The 21,601-nt window shown below is 41.8% G+C and overlaps 1 protein-coding gene across 2 annotated transcripts in view; it reads left to right on the top strand.

Annotated features, from left to right (window-relative positions):
* Window positions 1-630: 630 nt before the first annotated feature.
* Window positions 631-21,601, top strand: part of kctd16b (potassium channel tetramerization domain containing 16b) — an 81,009-nt gene continuing 60,038 nt past the window's right edge. For both annotated transcript variants that reach the window (XM_077547237.1, XM_077547239.1), the window contains exon 1: window positions 631-1,894. In XM_077547237.1, the coding sequence (XP_077403363.1) occupies window positions 1,048-1,894 (847 nt within the window). In that variant the 5' untranslated portion in view covers window positions 631-1,047. The remainder of the gene's footprint in view (window positions 1,895-21,601) is intronic.

Consider the following 21,601-nt stretch of genomic DNA (forward strand, 5'->3'; position numbering starts at 1 on the left):
GGTGTCGACTCGGTACTTGCTATTGGTATCAGTGAATACTCAATAGTTGAGTATATCGGTCAAAAAATAATTGGTATTAAACACCTACAAAAATCCGCAATTATTGTAATTTCTCGAGATCAAGCCATAAATACTGTATAGTCCACTGGGCATTATGATCATCTTTATTTTTTACTGTGCACAGTGCAGGAGTACCTAATTCTGTGACCTGCCGTAAGCAATTGACTTCAACGATCATTTAATTGCGTGTTCTGACAAACAGCTGCAATTAAACATTAAACTTAATGCATCTTAACAGCTTTGAGCACCACACACGCAATGGGGGATTCTACTTTCCATTTGTACACAGAAGGGGGCGCTGCTGCTCACTTTACAAAAGCAGGAAATCCAGCGAATGACATTTTCTGGAGCCATTTATATAGCATTATTTAGCTATAATGGGGATAGTAGTTAACAAAAAAAGGGGTGGGGGAGCTTCTTTTTTATTTATTTATTACAGTGGGAGTGACAAAGGCAAGCACACAAGCAAAAGGAAGTGAAATAAGACAGCAAGCTGCTCTGAACAAGAGGGGCGGTGGGAGGGAGTTGGAGGTGGGGTGGGATGTGATGGGGGGGGCTGGGTCAGAACCGTGGACAGCTCCCTGGTAGATGCACGCCGGCTTGCGTTGCTCTCCAAAACGGAACTGAGATGAGGATTTTTGGTGCAAAAATACATTTTTCTTCAAGGGGGCCATGCAGATTGATGAGTTTGACCTCCTCTTTATCCTCATGCACAACGAGTGAGCACAACCTTTTGGACCGTAAGTTTTTATGAGGAGCTTTCTGGACCGTTTTTTTTTTAAACATTTTTAAGCAAACTGGATTGCCCTTTTTGACGTTCTGTTCGGGATGGCGCCCAGAGAACCGTTTAATATGGTCCGTGCAAGAGTTTTTGCTTTCAATTCAACTATGGATCGATGATGGGAGGATTTTTAGGGAACTTTTGCCGCTGGTTTGTGTCATTTTCACTCTAATATTCGAATCGGGTGTCATCGAAAAGCGAACGCGATGGCGCTGAGCGGGAACTGCAGGACTAACCCCAAAGAGCAGGCGTCGGTCCACAACAGCCTCCCTGACGTCCTGGAGCTCAACGTGGGCGGCCAGGTGTACTACACGCGCTATTGCACGCTGGTGAGCAGCCCGAGTTCTCTCCTGGCCAAGTTATTCTCCAAGAAGGACGCCTCCGCCTGCGCCTCCAACGACTTAGCCCGAGACCCGAAAGGTCGCTACTTCATCGACCGCGACGGCTTCCTCTTCCGCTACGTGCTGGACTACCTGCGGGACAAGCAGGTGGTGCTGCCGGACCACTTCCCGGAGAAAGGTCGGCTCCGGAAGGAAGCCGAGTACTTCCAGCTGCCCGACTTGGTGAAGCTTCTGAGCCCAGAGGAGGTGACCAAGCAAAGCCCGGACGACTCGTTCCTGCACAGCGACTACGAGGACGGCTCGCAGGGGAGCGAGCCGCGCCACTGCCCGCCGCCCTCGCTCGTGCCCGCGGACCGGAAGAGCGGCTTCGTCACGGTGGGCTACCGGGGCTCGTGCGCGGGGACCCGCGAGGCGCCGCCGAACGGGGACGCCAGGTTCCGCCGGGTGCCCCGCATCCTCATTTGCGGCCGGGTGGCCCTTGCCAAGGAGGTCTTCGGGGAGACCCTGAACGAGAGCCGCGACCCCAACAGGACCCCAGATCGCTACACGTCCCGTTTCTATCTCAAGTTCCGGCACCTGGAGAGGGCCTTCGACATGCTGTCTGAGTGCGGCTTCCACATGGTGGCGTGCAACTCGTCAGTCGCAGCCTCGTTCGTCAGCCAGCACACCGAGGACAAGTTCTGGTCCAGCTACACGGAATACGTCTTCTACCGTAAGTCATCCATCCGCAGTGGCTTCTGCTTCTTTCTTACACGGTCCGTCCTGTTGGCTTGGACCTGGTTCCGCAGTGGTCATCTGGGTTGGAACTGGTTCCTTATTTCCAAACCCAAGTCATAAATTGAATGGTTCCGAGGTTTGGTCCTATTAAACATGACCTAATTCTGGATTACAGTTTATGGGGTCATTAGGTTGGACCTGGTTCTGTATAGCCAAACCCAAGCGTGACTCTGGTTTTATGATCTAACTGGTTCCTTTGAATGGATTTGGTCTGTACACTACAAGCAGTGTCCTATTGGGTTGGACCCAATTCTGAGTATTTTGAATGGTTGTTATAGGTTGAATTTGAATTTGTAATCAAAATGTGGTCCTTTGTATTGGGCCTGGTTTAATCATGGTTGAACAACTTTCTTAATTGGACCTGGTTCTGTATATTTTTAGCACAAGTTTGGTCCATTTGGACAGGATCAGAATCTGCATGTAACAAATTTAGTCCCTTTGGGTTTTCTATTACCTGACAAAAGTGTGATCTGATTTTATACTGTTACACGTCGATGCCAACTTTGGTCCTGTGGTTCTATATATTCTATGCTATTTCATGTTGGACGGTTCTGAAAGGCTCAGCTAGACCTGGCCTTCTACAACCTAGAACAAGTTCAGCCTTTTTGGGTTGGACAGGATTGAAGGGCAAAGAAAAATAAGAATTAGAATAATTTTTAAATAGTTGATTCATTGCATTCATTTAATATGTTCGGTTGGGCATCTTTTGGCTTTCTAGCAACTCTTTCTGGCTCCGGCTCTTCTGTTGGCATCCTTCCACTTTTTGGCAGAGGACTAAGACAACTGACCGTGAAGAGAGCGCCGCAACTTTAACCGGCCCGTGAGACTTAATGGCGCGACACAATAATCCACATCCACTACCCCCCCCCCCCCCCCGAGAGATAATTTATGATGCGCTGTAGTGCCAACTATCATGAATACGTCAGGAGGAGTCTGATGCATGTGTACCCAAGTTCTTAGCATCCTGTCAATTAGTCAGGGGATTTATTGATCAGGGGATCAATACCCTAAACTATTAGCATGCCGTTTTTGACGTTATTAGTAAATAAATAAACAAATAACATTCCAAATTGTAGTCAAATGAGTGTAGAGTAAGCTTGCACTATTTGACCTGAAATGTTTAAGGTGACCTAAATTACTATAGCGCAAACTATAACAATATACATACAGTATATAAATATTTATATATTAACTATATACAGTATTACTACTTTCCTGTTAGCCATGGCATTGGAGGCATCTTGTGTCATCTTAGGGCATTACAGAAGTTCAGATAACATATTTAACCTCCAGGAACTTGTGTTGGAAGAGCTCAAGCAATGAATTTAAGTATATTATTATTCAAAGCGTTTTCATGGTGACAGAAAAGGTGCCAGAAATAATACAAATAGTTTTGGTGCATTTGCGAACGGTGAATGAGCGTGCTGACTATTGTTGCCAGCATGATGGCAATCGATGTGTCAAGGCAACTATCGTGCTATCCGTTCCCTTCATTCACATGTGCACTTATCTTCTTGAATAGGCCCGATGAAATCTCACCAAATGGGGAGGCCCACTTGGAATTTCAGTTTATTCTTTGTTGAATCGCTTTCTGATGGTCTCTACAGGGCTGAAAATTCGGCACTTTCTGCAAATTGCTCTATAGATATGAATTTTACGATTTCAGAACACGCCCCTCACAAAAAAAAAAAAAAAAATCATCTCCGGATGGCATCACCAAATTTGGTGGACATGCCTATCATGAGAGGGCACACGAAAAAGTCTCAAGGAGCCATTCCTGAAATTGAACAGAAAGTCAGCCATTTGGCAGCTATCCTTGACAGACGGGCAACCCTAAATTGCAAATAGCTGGAGAATGGAATCATACATTTTGAACATTGCAGACAAAATGGTGTGCAGGGGCCTGTTCGTCACCGCTCGCTTCTTAATGATCCGTGATGTGGAATAGTTAGCAACAGCCACAAGTGGGCCCCAAACCTGACAAAACGCCATGTTAGGAAAAACACTTGGATGTCTCTGCTACTTTTAGCAAACGCAATGAAGTGGTGCTCCTCTTTCATATTCATGGCAAAAGAACGCTTTGCAGACAGTGATAACATTTTTGGCTCGTGTTGAGATCTCAAGTCGGGTTATACGTGTACAAAATTTGAATGTGATCCATATGAAACTGAGACCTGTGTTCTGATAACAAGAAGAAGGTCTTGTAATGTCTGATAATCGTCCAGGGTTGTGATTAGGGCTGTGCCAAAAAATCGATTCTCATAAGAATCGCGATTCTCATTTAGTACGATTCAGAATCGATTTTAAATGTCCCAAAATCGATTTTATTTAAATTATTTTATTGTTATTTTTTTTATTTTTATTTTTTATTTTTTTTCCAGGAGAGCTCAGTATTGTTCATTCGATTTGACATCATCATTGCTCTCCTTTTTAAAAAAATAAAAATAAAAATTAATTTAATATATTTAAATTTAAATATATATATATATATATATATTTTTTGTATGTGGGTGAGCATGTGCGTGCGTGTGCGTGCGTGCGTGTGCGTGCGTGTGTGTATTCATCAGTTCACCTAAAGCCTATTAAAAAAAAATCCCATACTAATAATATAATATAATAATAAATTGCCAAATGCAGAAACATCAATGTAAGTTATCACGATGTAGTGGCTCTCGCTAACAGACAGAATTAAGTAACCAGAATTAGGTTAAAAAATTCTATATAAATTTTGATATTTGGTTTTTATTTGAGGCAGATATTTTTTACATTAAAATGTGATTTATGAGGAGGTTAGACCATTGGTCGATATTCAGAGTTTGTTTATTTTTCCAGTTAACAAGAATTGTTTTTTTAGCGATAGTAAGGGCTACAAGTGTAGATTGAAATTGTTTATGTGGTAAGTCAGTTGTTGTTAGGTCACCACCTTTTGTAAACATTGAAGACAAATGTCGGAGTCTGAGAGTCCCATTTTCTTAATCATATATTGAGTAATGTATGTTCTGTGAATAATTTTATATTGGATAAGTTGTAAATTTGTGTGTTTTGTCATTTTAAATGCGTTTTCACAAACTTGAATCCAAAAGTCAGATTCCGGTGCTATTTAAATTATTTTATTCTGTCTTCCCTTTGTGTGTGCCTTTATTAGGAGTGCTGTTCATGTTGTACCCAATTTGGCCACTTAGGGGCAGTGTGGTTTCACACGGTCTGATACACTGTTAAGTTGTAGCCACATTAGAGAGTAGAAGGAAAAAGTCACGATCAAGTTATTCCAATAAAAGCTGTTTTTTTGCAGCGTGGAGCCGTTCTTTTGAGTGATAAAAGTGCCGCGAGTAGCGCGCTAATTAGCATTAGCGAGTCAGACTGGAGTAGATCATTACGATTCCTTAAACATCTTTAAATTGAAGCAAAAATTATCGTCAATCAAATCATTTTGAAAAAAATAAAATAAAAAATCGCTCTTAAATCGAAAATCGATTCTGAATCGAATCGCACACCCAAACATCGGAATCGAATTGAATCGTGAGACATTCAAAGATTCACACCCCTAGTTGTAATATCCAAGCATTTCACATTCAAGTGTTATACAAATAAAAAGGAAATGTTAGACAATTAAAGGCCAGGCTAGAACTATAAATGCAATAAGACTGAAGGAAAGAAGGGAGTTCAATAAAGTACTTTTGATTCTTCAGGTACTGCAATTGGCTTCTATTCCATGCAGATCAAAAAGGCAAGACATTATTTCGGTGTCTGCTTCTGCAGATGTCTGGCAAGCAAAACAGGTACGGGCAGACACACAAACGGGCTATTTTATGTTCTGATTTCAATCCCAAATGTTTTGTGGAAGCCATACATGAATGAGGTGGTCTTTTGTCTTGTTCCCATGCGTTGTGCTTTGGTTTGTGTCAGTCGTATGTTGGAAAATGCAGCTCCCTGCTTCTCCCAAGCCACATCTCAGTATGCAGCGCGAGCGCGCTGGCTGCTTTTTTTCGATGCTCGGCTGCTCTCTTTTGCAACCCGCCTGCTTCATATTCATGTTTTTGTCGGTGCACTCGTACGTCTTCATTCATCTGCGTTCACCTTCATTTCGACATCAGTCACATTTGAGCTAGTTTGTCGAGCAATTTGCTTCTGAACGGCATGATGGGAATGGGGGGTAGCTCGAAATGCGGTTTCGGAGCATCGAGCGTAATTCATTGACTTCTCACCTCATAACTCTGGACAATCTTCCTCATGCTCAAAATGTTTTCAACTCAAATTAGGACTTTGAGGTGACTTTTTCTCCCCACAACCAATACTTCCTAAACTACACCATGAATTGTCACTCTATAACACAAACTAGGAATACAGTACAAAGGATATGAATCTTTTTAAAGAAAGAGCAAGAATCCTTGGGTGAGAAATGGCGTGCCTGCTTGATGGTCAATAGAATTGATTACAGTCATTTTACTTGGACAATTGATGACCTAATAAAAACCTTGAATCTTCTAGACAATAGACGATGACTGAATAGGTCTTGTTAAATCATAAATTAAAATTGCCCAAGAAAGCAATTGAGGACTTTGATGGAAGTTCACATCGCGGCAATCTGCAGGTACCATATTCAAATATGCAACCCCCCCCCCCCCCCCCCCCCCCCCAGCATAGGGATGACATCAGAGCAATCTGATTGTAACACTTGATTGTGAAATACTTGGATATTACAACTAGGGGTGGGAATCTTTGAATGTCTCACGATTCGATTCCGATTCCGATTTTTGGGTGTACAATTCAATTCAGAATCGATTTTCGATTTAAGAGCGATTTCCCCCCCACAATGATTTGATTGACAATGATTTTTGCTTCAATTTAAAGATGTTTAAGGAATCGTAATGATCTACTCCAGTCTGACACGCTAATGCTAATTAGCGCTCTACTCACGGCACTTTTATCACTCAAAAGAGCGGCTCCACGCTGCAAAAAAAACACCTTTTACTGGAATAACTTGATCGGGACTTTTTTCTTCTACTCTCTAACTAAGGCTACAACTTAACAGTGTATCAGACCGCGTGGAACCACACTGCCCCTAAGTGGTAAAAATCGGGTACAACATGAACAGCGCTCCTAATAAAGGCACACACAAACAAAGGGAAGACATTGTTAAATAATTTAAATAAAATCGATTTTGGGACATTTAAAATCGATTCTGAATCGTACTAAAGGAGAATCGCGATTCTTATGAGAATCGATCAAGGCTTTTATTTTTATGGGTTTTCAAACTCTTGTACAAGTGCAACATTTTAGCATGAATATGTTTTGAGAGGGTTAACGCATCTGCCTCACGGTTCCGGGGTACAAGGTTCAAAAGTCAGGTCCATCCTTACTATTAGCTTCATTGTAGACTCAATTTTCCATGAGCGTGAATTGTTTGCTTTTTATACAGTATGTGCCCTCGCGATTGGCTGACGGCCAGTCCAGGACCTCAAATCATCTGGGATGAGCTCCAAGCTCCAGCTCCACTGGCGACCAGAAAATTGAGAGGTTGATGTTTTGAAACTAAGAAATGTAAGAACCTGTTCCAAATGAGCTCAACTCTTGGAATGCTCGAATGCGTTGAGAAAGGACAAGATGCTACACAAAAGGAGACAAATTGTCCGTTGGGCGAGACCTTCCATTGTTACCAGGTATCTGAAGAAGTCCGCTTAAGGAAACGTCAGGGAAGGCGTTTTGGAGTCACTGTTGTTTCTTAATCATTCCTTGTTTTATGCCTTCGAGCTTTATCCGAGACCTCCATTATCGTTGTCAATCCCCTTGCGTTAGTTATCTGCTTCCGCTCTCACGATGTGTGTGACTGTTGAAAATGCCACTCAACCCCTAGAGGGCAGACAGGCGTATTCATCAATGTGCTGCACGGCCGCTCGGATTTATAATTTATCATCCTGGCTGACAGTCGGGTTCACCGCGGGGCCTTCCAGGGCTGAACCAGTGGATACCAACAAAAAAACATGAGAACCCTCAACCGGATGAATGAATTGTTCATTTCGTCCTTGGTTGATGAAGAAAATTCTTTTCATGTTGTTAAGCGATGAGCTGCGGATTGGTGTGATCTCTCCCCGGCCCAAGTGGCTGACGACATTAGCAGTGGCGGTCCCACGCTGCAGGCCTGTAGCAAGTGATTAGCCGAGGAGCAGACAGGCCGTGACAGCTCTGAGGAGAGTCTTGATAGGTACAGCTGCTACCCTGGCCTCATCTCAGCGGGGGAGTTTAACGCCGCGCACCGCAACTCTGCATTATTCACGCTACGAGGCAGAGCTGCGGTACATCGCTCTTCCCGCTAACGCTACTGTTGCGGCGGCGGCGGCTACAGGTTCTGTGCTGCTGCTACAACGAGAGCAACTAATTATCCTCACAGCACTGCGACTACTTGTGCCATTAATCTAACTTTTACTGCTGCGGAACCATTACTAGCATAACACTGTGATGCTTTATAGGGCAAGGAACTATATTTGGTAACCTTTGTGGGGGTTCAAAATAGATCTTATTCAGCAGTAGAACTGTGCGATTTATACTAATTAGAAATACAATGCAAGATGTTGTCTTGTGTGTTTGACAGGAAACCATTTCAGTGATAGTCTGGGATAGGCCCAAACTAACTCATGGTTGGTTGTAAAAAAAACTCAGTATAATCCAGCGGGGCATCATTTGTGATACTGTACCATAAGATTTGTTCAACAATCAGGTTCCGTTTATATTATAAGGTCAAATAAAAGAGTGGATGTACTGTATGAGGAAAAGTGAATCAAAATTGCAGACAGTGATAACATTTTTGGCTCGTGTTGAGATCTCAAGTCGGGTTATACGTGTACAAAATTTGAATGTGATCCATATGAAAGTGTGACCTGTGTTCTGATAACAAGAAGAAGGTCTTGTAATGTCTGATAATCGTCCAGGGTTGTAATTAGGGGTGTGCCAAAAAATCGATTCTCATTTAGTACGATTCAGAATCGATTTTAAATGTCCCAAAATCGATTTTATTTAAATTATTTTGTACTGTCTTCCCTTTGTTTGTGTGTGCCTTTATTAGGAGCGCTGTTCATGTCGTACCCGATTTGGCCACTTGGGGGCAGTGCGGTTCCACGCGGTCTGATACACTGTTAAGTTGTAGCCACATTAGAGAGTAGAAGAAAAAAGTCAAGATCAAGTTATTCCAATAAAAGGTGTTTTTTTTCAGCGTGGAGCCGCTCTTTTGAGTGATAAAAGTGCCGCGAGTAGAGCACTAATTAGCATTAGCGAGTCAGACTGGAGTAGATCATTACGATTCCTTAAACATCTTTAAATTGAAGCAAAAATTATTGCCAATCAAATCATTTTGAAGAAAAAAAAAAAAAGCGTGCAAATCGAAAAATCGATTCTGAATCGAATCGTACACCCAAAAATCGGAATCGGAATCGAATCATGAGACATTCAAAGATTCACACCCCATGTTGTAATATCCAAGCATTTCACATTCAAGTGTTATACAAATAAAAAGGAAAGTTTAGACAATTAAAGGCCAGGCTAGAACTATAAATGCAATAAGACTGAAGGAAAGAAGGGAGTTCAATAAAGTACTTTTGATTCTTCAGGTACTGCAATTGGCTTCTATTCCATGTCGAATATTAGCCCGTATTTCCTTGGATGTTTTCCATTGATTTCCGCATGCAAGGTCACTGCAATGGCACGTGAAGGTGCAGCTCCAGCAAAGTCAAACCTGGCCTATAACAAAAAAATGGTCCCAAGCCAACTAGGTCATAAGGAGAGAAGATTGTTTTTGTCTTGGCTCCTCTTGACTTTCTCCCCTGGAAGCTTAGTGTAGCTAGGTAGTGTAGATTCCCCTAATCCCCGCACCCTGGAGGATACGTGCAGCCGCAGAGAACTGGAAGGTAGGATGAGTCAACAACAAGCTTCCCCCCTCTTAAGCCCGGGTGACTCGCTCCTGCGCCCGCCATCCATCAGCCCCTTTTCTCCTAATCCTTTGACTCTCGACTGTCTATTCTCTCTGAGGTGGTCGCCGCGTTTCCTCCGTCGGGGTCCCAAAGTGAGGCTGTTACGAGCGGGGGGCTGTCCAAGTGTGGAGCGCTCCTGTAATGACGTCGGCTTTGTGGAGAAGCAGACTCTTCTTCTTTCAAGCTGAACACGTCCGCGCTTCAGCCACGCTGCGCTAAATGCTCCACGGTGAAAAAAAACTTTTCAAATGATGAAAAGGGAGACATTCACAGATAAGAGGAAAATAACTTTGAAGCTTTAATATCCGATTTACGTCTACCGAATTTTAAAATTTTTTTTTTTACACATGACAATTTTCTTTGTTAACTGATACGATTGTGCAGTTAGCAATATTGTTCAGTGACGCTGAAGAACGGAACGTTTTCTATTAACACAATTTTTGTTTTGGGAATGTTTTTGGCATTCATTGTTGTTCGTTTTATTTTTCCAAAAGAAAACCAAATAAAAGACTCATATAGTCTTTTAGCATTTTATCTATTTTGATCTTCCAAAGTTCAGTAAGAGTACAGTTTACTGCATTCTGCATTTTGGTAGTCAGGTGGTTGATTTGTTACCTTGCATTAACTATTTAAGATCAGGTCATCAAAGTTTAAAGCCACATAGTGCACTACTATTAAAAAATAAGTAATATGACAACTATGGAGATTCACATATTAAAAAGCCCACATTGTTATTTACATGTGTGCTCCAGGTGGCAGCGAGGTTTTATCAACCAGACACGGTATGATGATAATGGGCTTTTTTAATTTGATTCTCTGGTCCGGATGGAAGCACAATATTATATATGGTGCGCGGTTCGCTTAGTGTTCATGTGCCGTACGCTCAGCGGATTTGTTTATTTTTAGGCTATTTTTAGCAGTCGCTCAGCAAAAGGCAATCTCTCTCAAGGCACTTTTTTCTTTTCAATAGCGCAGGTTTAGGAATTATGTTACTAAAGCGGGGTACACACGTCCCGATAACTGGGCCGAATTTCATCCGGGTTCCGCCCTTTTTCGAACAAATTCATCAAATGCCAAACTGACGTAAATGTTAAACCTGTTCCAACTTTACAATAGCAACTTTTGATGCGTGTTCAGCTTAGCCATGGATTTCGTGACTGTGATGCCAAAAACAAATCATTGGTTGTGTGCACTGTTTGTATAATCACGTGTCCCTAAAATCAATCACCGCGGTAAAAATGACAAGTTTGTAATTGCAATCTAGTTACCATATAAGTAGAGATGGGACAATGAAGCCTTGTGAAGCTTTTGAGGCTTTCGGCTGATTGATTTGGAAAAAGAGTCGAAGTTTCAAAGCCCCATAAAATAGATGTACCGGTGACATCTGGTGGTCAACTGGAGTCATAGCAGCTATAATCCAGCATAACACCAGTACATTCAGTCTTACATTTGTGTCTGTCTAATGATCATTAGGTACACATGGAAGTGTTGCAATATTTTGACACTGTACCAGTACTATGGTTCAATGTGATGTACTGTTACTCATTCGATTTTTATAAACACACAGCTGACACCGCGCCAAAAGGTTTGAATCAGTTATGTAATTTCCGGTATCTCATTAGCGCGCATAAAGCCGCATACGTCATCAGCACGTGATCACGGATGTTTCATCGGGGCTTTTGATACATTGTTTCGAGCAGTCTGTCTCACTCGGCTGACACATGCTCCGGAGTCTCAGTGTCAAACGTCCCATCTCTACATATAAGCGTACAGTTAGCCTAGCTAGCTTCAGTTAGCCTGTTTCTTCTTCTTCTTCTTCTTCTACTATTACTGGTCTATTTTCAGTAGTGTGTATGCCCTGTAGCTCTGTGCTGCCCCTCACATGTCAGTTTTGGTACTACGCCAGAGTTGCAATTGTAAGTGGAGATGTTGTTATGAGTTTTGTGTGGGATCTGTTGGTCATCTCGACGACACCACGCGGGATAAAAACATTAAGAGCACAAACCCCGCCCAGGAAAAAAAAAAAAAAAAACAACAACAAAAAAACATTAAGAGCACCCATGTCAATTTCTTTCCTCATCCGGGATGATATCTCTCACATTTAAAAATGATGTTAAAACTTGTTTTACGAGTACCAGGCTTTATATAATCCCAGTACAAAAACACACTTTTCCTATCAGTGGTCCTTCGGGGGCCATTCAGAATATCTGTACGACAATTGAACAAATGCTTTTATGATATATTATGAGCATGTATGGGTTCAATGTTTTGTAGGAATTTTGTAACGGTTCTTGGGAGAGGTTTTATTTGTTTTGAGGATTGCACGGCGGTTTGTCTCAAATGCTCTCGTGGGCCACCGCTGCATCAAAGACACATAAATGAGCAAGCGCGGAGAAGTAGGAAGAAACATGTGGTACTCGAACATAACCATTAAGCTTGTTTGCTAAGTATCAAACCATGGTATAGAATCCCGTCCCACGGGTGTTTTTAGTGTGGCTCCAAACTTTTAAAGAGCCAAAGTTTTTTCTGATGAAACAGCTGGTCAGTCTTCAATCCATTAGTACTCCAAGTTGAAGATGAACACCCCCCCCCCCCCACACACACACACACACTCGGTTGCATCACGTCTCAAATCACTCCGCAGTCCTCATTGGAATCCCGCATTGTCACTCACGCAGCAGTACCCCCCCCCCCCCCCCCAACTTGAAGCGGCATATGGTTGTGCGTTGGTTCCACAGCCTGGCGGTGCGTGAGCATATCAGCGCCGTTTCATTTGCAAGTCTTTATGTCCCTTAACAAACCGAGGGGCACTAATGTGGCAACTCCAGAGGAAATTAACTCCAGGGGAAATTATCTCCAAAGGAAATGGCTGGAACCAGTCATCTTGATGAAATATAGAATGGCTTTTTTATTATTCGGAGTGCCAGCAATGGCTTTGAATGTTGTCATCATGGACATCCTTTATAGGACACGTGCTTTCAGAAATTCAGTTTAAATCACACACGGCTATAGGAAAACAAAGTCTTTTTTTTGGGGTACTTTTCTGACATTTTGGAGCTTTTTTTCTTATATTTCTGCTGTTTGATCGTGAAGTTATGAACAGCCACTTTACATTACAGGTGGTTCCACATTTTCTAAATTGACCCTCTTGCCAATCAAAACGAGTCACCACGGTTGCTGATGGCTTGTATGACGGAAATATCCACTCCACTGCTATTATGTAATAATGAAGATTTATTTGCTAAATTGTTGTCGCTTTGCTCACTGCTTTCAAAATAAATGTGAAAAACATCCTCAAATTCCCTATTTTCCAATGTTTTTCCACGACTACGAGGTCCCATCATTCCATTGATTATGTAGACCTTTGGTAAATGGGTGCCACAGCTCCCCCAAGTGGTGGGAGGTTTCAATCCACAACATAAATCAATAAAGACAGAACAGAAATGTCTTCTTATACAATTATCCATCCATTCAGTTCTTTGGCACCTGTTTGGGGTTGCGTGTGAGCTGCAGCCTATCCCAGCAGACTTTGGACCAAAGGTGGGCTACACTCTGAACTGGTCGCCAGCCAAATGTATGGCAATAATGGCACATATTTATTAGGGTTGCCATTGTCAATTTTCTTTTATAGAATTGAATCCATTATTGCACCTCCCCTTAATTATGCCAAACGGAGAAAATCTCATTGACTGCAAGATGAACTTTCCACCTACTGTACATTAGGTGCTTAAAAGAAAAGGTCACTCATAACTGGTTTAGTGTTTAGAGTCTGTGAGGCTACCGTATACAAGTTACAATTGTGCCGGCAAAGCCTCAGGGCAACATTTTTGTGTGGCCCTATTTTGTGGTCGACTTTTTTTCCTCCTACCCTTTCACACTCATACTCACACTTATGGACAATTTAGTCATCAGTGAGCCTAACATGCATTTTTCGAACCCAGACTCCACAACTGTGCGGGAGATGAACTACAATGACACAGGAATATCTTTAAATACAATTTTTTTTTTTTAAATCTCTGAATATTCACACTATTGTTTTAGAGACCCAATGCCACAATTTGACTCTGCCTGTAAAAGGTGGCATTTTGCTGCCTTTTTTTGCTTCTGTGTATAAAAGATACTCACACCGCATACCCAACTTGTCCTGCAAATATAGCGAAACAATTGTTATGTTGACTGAGAATTTTAAAACTCTTTGACTGCCAGACGTTTTCAGAAAAAGGATGCCGTGGGTGCCAGCCGATTTAAGCATTTTGACTGATCTTTCAAGGTCCACAGAAAATGTTGTGTATGGACTATGGAAACACACATAATACCAAATGAAAGATTGGACTCTCATCTTTCATCAGAAAAAAAAGTTTGTTTCTACCTTATTCCGTTTTTCAGTAATCAACAATAGAAAACGGTTAGTTTCACCTCTATTTTGAAACAAACGTCTTTTAACGTCTTTGGCACTCCTGTATAGGATTTTACTAAACGTTATTTAACGTTTTTGGCAGTCAAAGAGTTATACAAATCTGACATTTGATTTAGTCTATGTGGTACAGGGGTGGCCAAGTTCGGTCCTCGAGAGCCACTATCCAGCCTGTTTTCCATGTTTGTGTCCACACCTGATTCATGATCGGATCGTTATCATGCTTCTGCAAAGCGTCTTGATGAGCTGATCATTAGATTCAGCTGGGCTGTGGCAGTGGCTCTCGAGGACCGAACTTGGCCACCCCTGATTGTGGTACAAGCATGTGATGTCACCCCTCCGACTCCAATTCACAACTTGCTGATAAAAACTGACACGCTAAATATGAATTGGACGGAGCAGATATGGATTCAGCCGAAAAGCGATGGCGGTGATAAATCCCGCAGAGCGCGCGGAGCTTGCAACTCAAACCTAAAAGTCGGTCTTCTCCATCTTGATCTGTTAAACTGCAATCCTGACTCGAGAAGCCTTTAGCGATCGGAGTAGATTTAAAGCGACGAATGAATCAGCGAGAGTTTGCCGTCCACCTCATTGGTGAGAAAGCTGGAAGCTATCCAGGTAACGGACCGGACCGGTTGCCAGCTAAATGTAGCAGATGAAGACAACCGAGCATCCATGCGCACTCAAATTCGCAACAATTTTGAGTCTGAAAGGAGAATGCGTCCTCGGTGTCACGATGAATCATTCCAACGTTTTGCGGCGGGCGGGCCGACTGCCTTCTGTCGCCCGGGGACCGAGATTTGTCGCAGAGACGCCGACGACTTTCCGCTATCGGCCCCTCTCGCCGGCTGTTTGTTATTGGCCCGCCTAATGAATTATTGAGCGGACCTGACTGGCGGAGGGCGTTTTACAAACTGTTGCCCGCTTTCGCGCGGCGCAGACCGACAAGCTCCACTTGCAACCTGCCTTTTTTTTTTTTTTTTTTTATTAAGGAGAGCTCAGTATTGTTCATTCGATTTGACATCATCATTGCTCTCCTTTAAAAAAAAAGAAAAAAAAAAGTTTTTTTTCTTCTTTTTTATTTTTTATTTTTAAAATATATATACATATATATATATATATATATATATATATATATATATATATATATATATATATATATACACACACATATATATATATATATATATACACACACATATATATATATATATATATTGTATGTGGGTGAGTATGTGTATGTGCGTGTGTGTGTGTGCGTGCGTGCGTGCGTGTGTGTATTCATCAGTTCACCTAAAGCCCATTAAAAAAATCCCATACTAATAATATAATATAATAATAAATTGCCAAATGCAGAAACATCAATGTAAGTTATCACGATATAGTGGCTCTCGCTAACAGGCAGAATTAAGTAACCAGAATTAGGTTAAAAAATTCTATATACGTAGACCATGTTTCTATAAATTTGCAACCTGACTGATGGGAGGCGTGCGGGCAAATTGGGAGCCAATGGCGTAAACGCATTCAGATAAGATGGCGCGGTTGCAGATCGCCTCAGAGACATGACAACCAACCCTTGCCAAGTCTCTGACGGGTTTGCTCAACTTCATGTGTGCAGTTTTGTAGATGCATTTCTGCGTGCGCTTGCTGCCTCGTTGTGTGCCGGGAGGCAAATGGAGCGCGGTGATTATCAGCATCCATCAACTCAGGACGTCGTTTAGCCAATTAAAACGCTTGCAGGCTGCCATTCGGACGCAACAGTCGCCGTTAATTAGCAAGCTTTTCTCGTCGGCGCGTCACCGTCTAATAATGGACGCGGCTTTTAATATTAGTGACCTTGAAGAGCAAGTGTCATTCATTTTGATTAAGGCCCTGTGTGTGTGCGTGTGTGTGTGTGCGCGCATGATTTGGAGCGTGAGTGCGGTGCATAGAAAGGACACAAGCCTTGTTCAGGTCACACGTTGTCATTTCGGTCAATAACGGCAAGCGTCTGTCACCTTTCCGCTTGCCAGCTCTTCTGCACTTGCATTCCCCCTCATCCTGGACAAAACATTAGGTACACCTCCACAATTGAATGCAAGGGCTGTATTGTAAGATTTGAACGCTCAGTTTTGATTGGACCCGCCAGCCAGGTATTGATTTAGCCGTGTTCTTTATTGTTGCTGTACGTAGCACGCAGGTGTCAAACATTGTCATTTTTTGTGGCATTTCACTATTTTTCAAAACTACACTCAGTTGAGTCAAAAGTAACCCAATTATGGATCAAAAATGTCCCGATCCACTTCATGGGTTAATTTGTTTTATACAAAATGACCAATTTTTTTGACCCAAGTAAAAGATCTGACTAATATTTACGAGTCGTTTTACACTAAAAGACCCATTTGTTGACCCAAGTAGAGGTTCGGTACATTTTTGACCCATTGTTGGGTTATTTTTGACCCAACTGTTTTTAGAGTGTAGTCTGCAAAATTAGGATAATACAATGCAGGAGCATTGAGTGAGCATCCTCCACGTTGAGAGGAACCAGTTGAGGTGGCTCGGGCATCTGGTTCAGATGCCCCCTGGACGCCTCCCTGGGGATGTTCTACCGGCGGGAGGCCCCGGGGACGACCCAGGACACGCTGGAGAGACTACGTCTCTCGGCTGGCCTGGGAACACCTTGGGATCCCGTCGGAGGAGCTGGCTGAAGTGGCTGGGGAGAGGGAAGTCTGGGCTTCCCTGCTAAAGCTGCTGCCCCCGCGACCTGACCCCGGATAAGCGGAAGAAGACGGACGGACAATGCAGGAGCAATTACATTAGAAGGAAAGTCTACACACCCCGTTCAAAAGCCACTTTTTCGTGATATAAAACAATGAGACTAGGGGTGTCAAAATTAGTGTGTTAATTTTGAGGTAATTTAAAGATCCTTTAATGCCACTATTTTTTTTTTAACACACGATTAACTCATTCACTCGCAGCCATTTTCACTGAAGCAATCCCCTTCACTCCCGGCTGTTTTACTGGAATTTGACAGATTTTGCAAGGCCCACAGAATATTGTGTTCTATTGCTATAAAAACATGGACCTACAAAAAGAAAGATTAGAGTCTCTTCTTTCATCAGGAAAAAAAGTATATTTCTATCTGTTTTCCTTTTGCAGCAATTAGCATTAGAATATAGCTTCAAGTTTCATCATTATTCACAAATCTATTTAGAACTGTGAGTAAATTAGCTTTTTTTTTCAACATGGCCCCTGGTTGATCTCTTTTGCTCCGCTTCCACCTGCTGGCCGTCTGTGTAGTGTAATAGCGACCATTTCCTCAACCAATCTTTGCAGTTGAGAAGCTGCATAACCCCCCCACATACACACACACACACACCCTAAAAAAACGTATAAATACGCCTTTGGGACACTTAAAACACTTAAAATAGAATGTATTTATATGTTTCTGGGAGCAAATAAGTTAATGATCGCCCCTTACTTTGAAAGCCTGTACTGGGGTAATTCCAGTCACCGCAGACACAGCCACGTCAAAATTTATAAGTTTATTAATAATAAATGTATTAATAATGCATATATTTGTGGCGACTGGGGTCAAATTGTGTTTCACAATTTTAAAAATGTGCAGAATTTCACAAGATACTTCACGTTAAAGATTAGATAGGTATGCTGTCAACAATGTCTTACAAATGCAATTATGCCATCTAGTGGCAGGAAAATGAGCAACACAAATCAATATCACACTGGCTTTGCACACTGTTGTAATTTAACACTTCTTCCTAAACCCCCCACAATTAAAGGTTTTTAAAACTGACATACATATTGTGGATGCATAACAATTTTGTCAAAGATTCCCAATCAAATATAGAAGCAGATTTCTCTGCTCCTCCCATTCAAATGTGTGCAACGATGTTGACATCTCTTTGCCTGCATGGGCTGCCATGCATTCATTAAGTATGCGCCGAACTTCACGCGACACATTTAAATGGCACACTGTGATCTGAGAGGAGCTAACATTTCAAAGATGAGCTGCAACCATGATGCACACACAAGATCCACACGCATAGACACACATGTGAGACGAGCGGGAGAATGTTGGCACTGCGGCACCGTGATAATGTGTTTTGGATAACAACCTACGAGTGGGAGTTTTTCCACAAAAATGTTATTTCTTGCTTTGCTTTGCAGGTCTCACCTTCCCGTTCCATATTTGCCTGTGCCAAATCCTTAGAATTTTTCTTTTGTTTTCTTGAAGCATGGAGGTGTTCTTCTCAACAGATCACGTCTCATTTGCCGGAGCTGCTGTCAGACAGATAGTCGCTGATTTACGACCACTCGAAAGTTTGGACCAATCAGTCATAAATCAGAGCTTGGCGCTCGCTTGCATCTCCACGCACGTCAAGTGGAAGATGTCAGAAACTTTCACGCCTCCTTCAAATGCTCTCATGGGGGCAAAAAGTACGCCGTTGTGGTTTTAGTGGCACCATCTGCGATTGCTTTTGATTTCAAGTGCTTGGAAACATCCACGGACATTAATGGCCTTGGAAAAGCCGAGGCAGTCCTGTTATAATATTTCAAACGGCTATTAACTAATTTGCTCCCCAAAACGTATAAATATGTTCTATTTTAAACATTAGCATGTTCCCAAAGACGTATTTATATGTTTTTTAAATGTTTTTTTTCTTCTTTTTTTTTGCTAGAGCATACAGAATGCTTTGATGCAGCCTCTGTACTAAAGAGAATGGTTGAAGCAACGGTAGTTATTACTAAAACGGCCAGCAGGTGGCAGCAGAGTATAAGAGATCAACCATGGTCATGTTGAAAACAAGCTCTTTCCCCCCAGTGTTTTAAACAGATTTGCGAATAATGATGAAACTTAGCTATATTCTAACGCTAATTGCTGCAAAACGGAAACAGATGAAAGAAGAGACTCTAATCTTTCTTTTGATAGCTTCCATGTTTTTATAGCAATAGAACACAATAATCTGTGGGCCCGGCAAAATCGGTCAAAATCCAGTAAAATAGCCGGGAGCGAAGGGGGTTGCTTCAGTGAAAATGGCTGCGAGTGAATGAGTTAAAATATTTGTAATGTAATAAATATACAATGTAAACAAAAGCAAAACATTGTAGCAGCAATAAATTTCTATTCTATTGTTGGCAGTTTTAAGGTAACGTCGGCATGACAAGTTTTCTCCTATCGTCAAGTTTTATATCAAGTATTGTGTAGTAAAAAGACACAAACATTTTCAAAAACATTTTAAAAACAAGCATCCACAATTCAAATGCAGGTACTGTAAAACAGCCCAAAGACTGGAAAGTACAATAAGTGCAGTGCAAATGATTGATGGATTAATCGACAACTAACCAATTATCAAATTAATTGATCTTTTTTTTTTTTTTGAAATTTGTTCAAATGCTCAGAATTTCAGCTTCTACTGACAGTAAACATTCTCCGATTTTGAAAGCGGTCTGATTATAAAGCAATTGCTTTCACTTTAGAGAACAATGAATGATGCTTGATTTGATGTCTTCTTTTTGAAAAAGGATGAGAATTAAATTTGAAAAAATCAGCTCACCTTCCTTTTTCTGGCTAACGGCTCTGCTGTAATAGCAAAATGTAATATAAATTCCCAAAGGTTTATTTTGTCAACAAATTTTGTATTTTTTTTTTTCAATTTCAGTTTCTTTCATTAACTAAAATAACCTTAATCCTCAGCGTTAGCGTTTTGGTAGTCAAGGGAGATTTGCTGATATTTCGCGTGAGTCAAACTTTTACATATGAAGGTGGCCAATGACTACTAGCGTTGTTTTTTTGCTTTCTATCCTCCCGCTCGTCATCTTGCCTTCAGCCTGGTCTCTTATGAACTCTCCACTTGTCTTTGTCTCCCTTTCAACAAAAGCCGGATTGGACGGTGAAATTTCCAGCGCTGCAGGCCTCCATCTATTTCCGTCCATCGCGTCTATCTACCCATTTGCCTTTTTTTCCCCCTCCTGCGGCAAGAGCTGCTGCCCTCTCTTATTATTTGCTTTCAATGTTCCGCCTTTGTCTTCTTCTTTTTCCTTTCTGATGACCGGCGTGCGAACAATGTCTTTTTCTTACTGTACGCCGTTGCCACGTTCGCTGAAATCGAAATCTCCGCTCGGTCTGAGGAATGAAAAACCCTCTTGGCTTTTCCTTTGCTCTGTTAAACATCCATAAGCTAAATATGCAGCCTAAGCGAGTGTACGTACGGCTCAGCCAAAATATGAAGATCTTCCGGCCATGTTGGGCGCCATTGCCCAACATAATAGTATAATAAAAAAATACTACTATTTAGCTGTGAAAAGGGAAATGGGATGCCCTAAGTGTCATAGTTATTTCAGTCCAGTCATGTTATTTTACATTTAGTGCAAACTAGGGGTGAGTATCTTTGACTGTCTCACGATTGGATTCCGATTTTTGGGTCTGCCATTCGATTGAGGGTCGATTTTCGATTCAGAACCATGTGATTGACAATGATTTCTGCTTCAATTTAGACATATGCAAAGAAGCGTCACGATCTACTCCAGTCTGACTCGCTAATGCTAACTAGCGCGCTACTCGTGACAATTTTATCACTCAAAAGAACAGCTACTCGTACAAAACGTTTCAGGAATGTTTACAGAGAAGCATGTTAACATTACTCACCGGCACATTCTCTTTACGCTGCAAAAAACAACTTTTGTGGAATAACTTGGTCGCGACATTCTTCTTTTACTCTCTAATGTGGCTACAACTTAACAGTGTATTAGAACGCACTGAACCACACTGCCCCTAAGTGGCCAAATTGTGTACAACGTGAACAGCGCTCCCAATAAAAGCACACACAAACAAGGGCAAGACAGCATGAAATAATTTAAATAAAATCGATTTTGGGACATTTAAAATCGATTCTGAATCGTACTAAATGAGAATCGAATTTTTGGCCCACCCCTCGTGCCAACCTTTGCCAAAGCACTTTTGGATCAACTCCAAATGGACCTTCAGAGACAAGTATATAAGGATTCACTAAGAAATGAAAACTAAACAATGATATTTTGTCTGTCTTTGCATTGCGCTGATGTTTCGTCTCCATCTGACGAGCGGTGTTGCTCCTCAAGGTCTCTCATTGCGTCCTTGAAGGCAAACGACTCAGCAAAAACATCAAATCCTTTCTGAGTAGAAATTGTCCCGGAAGACACAATCAGACTGCGTTGTCCAGTTCAGAATCAAAACAAGCCCCCCTCGCGTGACCCTTGAACTTGCTCAGTCACTTCACCTTTGACATGG

This window comes from Vanacampus margaritifer, chromosome 16 (assembly GCF_051991255.1).
Source record: "Vanacampus margaritifer isolate UIUO_Vmar chromosome 16, RoL_Vmar_1.0, whole genome shotgun sequence".
Classification (NCBI taxonomy): Eukaryota; Metazoa; Chordata; class Actinopteri; order Syngnathiformes; family Syngnathidae; genus Vanacampus; species Vanacampus margaritifer.